General features: G+C 33.7%; 1 protein-coding gene across 1 annotated transcript in view; it reads right to left on the bottom strand.

Annotated features, from left to right (window-relative positions):
- The window catches only part of LOC106476783 (serine proteinase stubble-like), a 12206-nt gene that overhangs the window by 2807 nt on the left and 5033 nt on the right, over positions 1 to 4366 (bottom strand). Inside the window, exons 4-6 of the mRNA XM_022380544.1 lie at positions 4176 to 4233; positions 2507 to 2778; positions 819 to 979 (exon numbers count right to left, since the gene is read on the bottom strand). Coding sequence (XP_022236252.1) covers positions 819 to 979; positions 2507 to 2778; positions 4176 to 4233 — 491 coding nt within the window. The remainder of the gene's footprint in view (positions 1 to 818; positions 980 to 2506; positions 2779 to 4175; positions 4234 to 4366) is intronic.

Genomic DNA, 4366 nt, shown 5'->3' with positions numbered 1-4366 from the left:
AATGTATTGTTTGGTTATTCTCTCGAGAGTCGCTGCTAAGGTATTGTTTAATTAGACCTTCATGAGTTGCTGTCAATGTATTGTTTGGTTATTCTCTCGAGAGTCACTGCTAAGTTATTGTTTAATTAGACCCTCAAGAGTCGCTGCTAAGGTATTGTTTAATTAGACCTTCATGAGTTGCTGTCAATGTATTGTTTGGTTATTCTCTCGAGAGTCACTGCTAAGTTATTGTTTAATTAGACCCTCAAGAGTCGCTGTCAACGTATTGTTTGATTATTGTGTATTCAGAGTGCTATTTTATATGCTTTAGTTTTAAGGGGTAAAATAGTGAGAGCTGGTTAAGCAATGACACTTGTAGGTCTAACATTCGCGATAAAAGTAATGTAAGGCTTAAGTAGTATGGATTTGACTTCTGTTTGAAGAATTATAAACTGTCACCATCACTATTTAAAAAGGTTCAGGATAAAGAAAAATATCGTGAAAAAACGATAAAACCAACGGTATCTGAATAAAAAAGATAGAATCGACCATAAAAAAGGTTAGGTTTTTCCAATGATTCACTGCCATAAAACTACAAAAGATGACTTAGACAACAGATCAACAATAATAAAAGGTCCTTCACATTTTTCACTCAGAACACTCTTTATCACTAATGATTAATGTCTCTTTTATACCCAACAATCTTAATCCTCCACCCCTCATGTACAAATAAAACTAACGTGTTTTGAATATTTTTACCTTTTTCCTTATAAGAGTCCTAATTGTCCACCCCTCCGACACAAATGAAGCCAACGTTTTTCTGATATTTTCATACCTACCTTGCAAGAGTCTTCATCCTTCACGCCCCCGGCACAAATGAATCCATCGTGAAGATTATAATACGGCCCAAGAAACGTATTTCTTAACAGCTCTTCGCATAAGGCATTAAAAATGACAGGAACACGGATTTCCCTCATCAAATTTGTGTAACGACCATCCTCTAGTGAAAGGCGAAAAAAAAGAAGCTTAAATAAGTTTTTTTTATAATACAGAGCTAGCTTGTGCCTATCGATACATTATTTTACAATCTCAACTGTTTTCTTTTTATTGCCATTTCATAATATATAAAGTAAAATATGCATAATCAGTAAATATTACCTCAACTGTTAACTAAATATTTCAACATTATTTTATGATATAAAAAATATTATAACTTTTTTTCAGTCATAGCACAAGTTCTCAAAACATGCACAACAGATAATATAATTTTCTTTACTTTTTGAAATCGGCCTCGATTGAACTAAATCTAATAAATTTAATTATCTTTATTTTCCTAAACAAATAACAAATTCTTGCGTTATGAACTTTCAAATTTACCTTGGGGGTCAACCCCGCGAGTTGTTAGTAAAAAATTAATAAGTGTTCAACATTAGCGCTAATAAAACGACCTTCCCTCCAGTGGCTCAACGGTAACTGTGCAAGTTTACAACGCTAAAAATCTGGTTTAGATACCCATGGTAGTGAGCCGAGCATTGTGTAGCTTTGCGATTAACAACAACCAAACAACAAAATCAACCAGCTAACATAATACTTTAAAACCCCCAACTGACTGCTTTATTTTAACTAAAGTTCGTTGCGTCAAATATATATATATATATATATATTTAGTTAGTTTCGACTCAATACTTAGAAAAGCAGCTTGGACAGCGGTCAGTATGAATCGATATATTCCAATAGAGAAGGAGGAAGAGGTCTGAATTGAACGTGACCCTCTAAGGTCACGCACAACGACCAAAATACCGATCTAGACAAGACTAGCTAGAAGCATTAGCTGGCACGTTTTCCTGTCAAAATTCTCTTGCAACATATTTTGAAAAAAAACGAAAAACTTTTTAATTGTAATTGTAAACATTTTTCAAGTTGCTAAGTTCCTCGTAATTAACGAGTTGACAGTTAAACGTCGTTAAGACAAAGTGAAGTGAGAATGGTAAGCTTATTACAATTGTATTTTCAAGATGTTCATTTAAACACGACCAAAGCCTGCAAGCGTGCATTAATAACATTGAAATGAAGAACAATTATTTACTAGAGATCTCTATAGTGTTGTTTGATTTCTTTTCACAAAGTGAACAAATCTCGATAGAACCGTGATTCACTGAATATACACTTCTTCACCTTCAAACAACAATAGCTACTTACGAAAACTGTCTTTCCCAAGCCAGTCACTACACAGTTTTCTCCTTCAAACAACAATAGCTACTTACGAAAACTGTCTTTCCCAAGCCAGTCACTACACAGTTTTCTCCTTCAAACAACAATAGCTACTTACGAAAACTGTCCTTTCCCCAGCCAGTCACTACACGGTTTTCTCCTTCAAACAGCAATAGCTACTTACGAAAACTGTCCTTTCCCCAGCCAGTCACCACACGGTTTTCTCCTTCAAACAACAATAGCTACTTACGAAAACTGTCCTTTCCCCAGCCAGTCACTACACGGTTTTCTCCTTCAAACAACAATAGCTACTTACGAAAACTGTCCTTTCCCCAGCCAGTCACTACACAGTTTTCTCCTTCAAACACATCCTCGAAATTTGGAAGACAAATGGGACTGATGTGAGGTTGGAAAGTAACGTCATGAACCAGGCGAAGCACAGCAATATCGTTCCACAGACTAATAGCATCAAAAGAAGGGTGAAGAAAGATGTCTTGGACGTCATAATCCTGGTGGGGAAATGGCTCATCTTTGTGTTGAGTGTCCCATTCACCTAGTCGGATCCTCAGAGGGTACTGGTTATCCCCCCTAGTCATTAGGTAGTAACAGTGTAACAATGATTAACAGTAACATTGTAACAATAATTAACAGTAACGTTGTAGTAACAGTGTAACAATGATTAACAGTAACATTATATCAATGATTAACAATAAAGTTGTAGTAACAGTGTAACAATGATTAACAATAAAATTGTAGTAACAGTGTAACAATGATTAACAGTAACGTTCTAGTAACACTGTAATAATGACTAGCAATAAAGTTGTAGTAACAGTGTAACAATGATTAACAATAAAGTTGTAGTAACAGTGTAACAATGAATAACAGTAAAGTTCTAGTAACATTGTAACAATGATTAGCAGTAACGTTGTAGTAGCATTGTAACAATGATTAACAGTAACATTCTAGTAACATTGTAACAATTATTAACAATAAAGTTGTAGTAACAGTGTAACAATGAATAACAGTAAAGTTCTAGTAACATTGTAACAATGATTAACAGTAACGTTGTAGTAACATTTTAACAATGATTAGCAGTAACGTTGTAGTAGCATTGTAACAATAATTAACAGTAACGTTGTAGTAACAGTTTAACAATGATTACCAGTAACGTTGTAGTGACAGTTTAACAACGATTAACAGTAACGTTGTAGTAACGTTTTAACAATGATTAACAGTAACATTGTAGTAACGTTTTAACAATGATTAACAGTAACATTGTAGTAACGTTTTAACAATGATTAACAGTAACTCTTTAACAATGATTAACGTTTTAGTAACTGTGTAACATTGATTAACAGTAACGTTGTAGTAACATTGTAACAATAATTAACAGTAACGTTGTAGTAACAGTTGAACAATGCTTAACAGTAACGTTGTAGTAACGTTTTAACAATGATTAACGTTGTAGTAACTGTGTAACATTGATTAACAGTAACGTTGTAACAATAATCAACAGTAACGTTGTAGTAACATTGTAACAATAATTAACAGTAACGTTGTAGTAACAGTTTAACAATGATTAGCAGAAACGTTCTAGTAACATTGTAACAATGATTAACAGAAACGTTCTAGTAACATTGTAACAATGATTAGCAGTAACGTTGTAGTAACATTGTAACAATAATTAACAATAACGTTGTAGTAACTCTTTAACAATGATTAATAGTAACTAGTTAACAATGATTAGCGTTGTAGTAACTGTGTAACATTGATTAGCAGTAACGTTGTAGTAACGTTGTGGTAACTGTGTAACTACAACAGTAACAGTAACGTTGTTACTAAAATTGTAACAATAATTAACAGTAACGTTATAGTAACATTGTAACAATAATTAACAGTAACGTTGTAGTAACACTAACAGTGATTAACAATAGCGTTGTAGTAACAGTGTAACGATGATTGACAATAACACTGTAGTAACATACGTGAACTTTTTCACACAGTGTGCCACAGTTAATACATGTCTGGAGTCAATGAGTGTAGCTGAAGTAACATACGTGAACGTTTTCACACAGTGTGCCACATTTAATACATGTCTGGATTCAATGAGTGTAGCTGAAGTAACATACGTGAACGTTTTCACACAGTGTGCCACATTTAATACATGTCTGGAGTC

This window comes from Limulus polyphemus, unplaced genomic scaffold (genome assembly GCF_000517525.1).
Source record: "Limulus polyphemus unplaced genomic scaffold, Limulus_polyphemus-2.1.2 Scaffold11563, whole genome shotgun sequence".
NCBI lineage: Eukaryota > Metazoa > Arthropoda > Merostomata > Xiphosura > Limulidae > Limulus > Limulus polyphemus.
The sequence above is the reverse complement of the archived record's forward strand: the minus strand, read 5'-3'. Positions and strand labels throughout refer to the sequence as shown.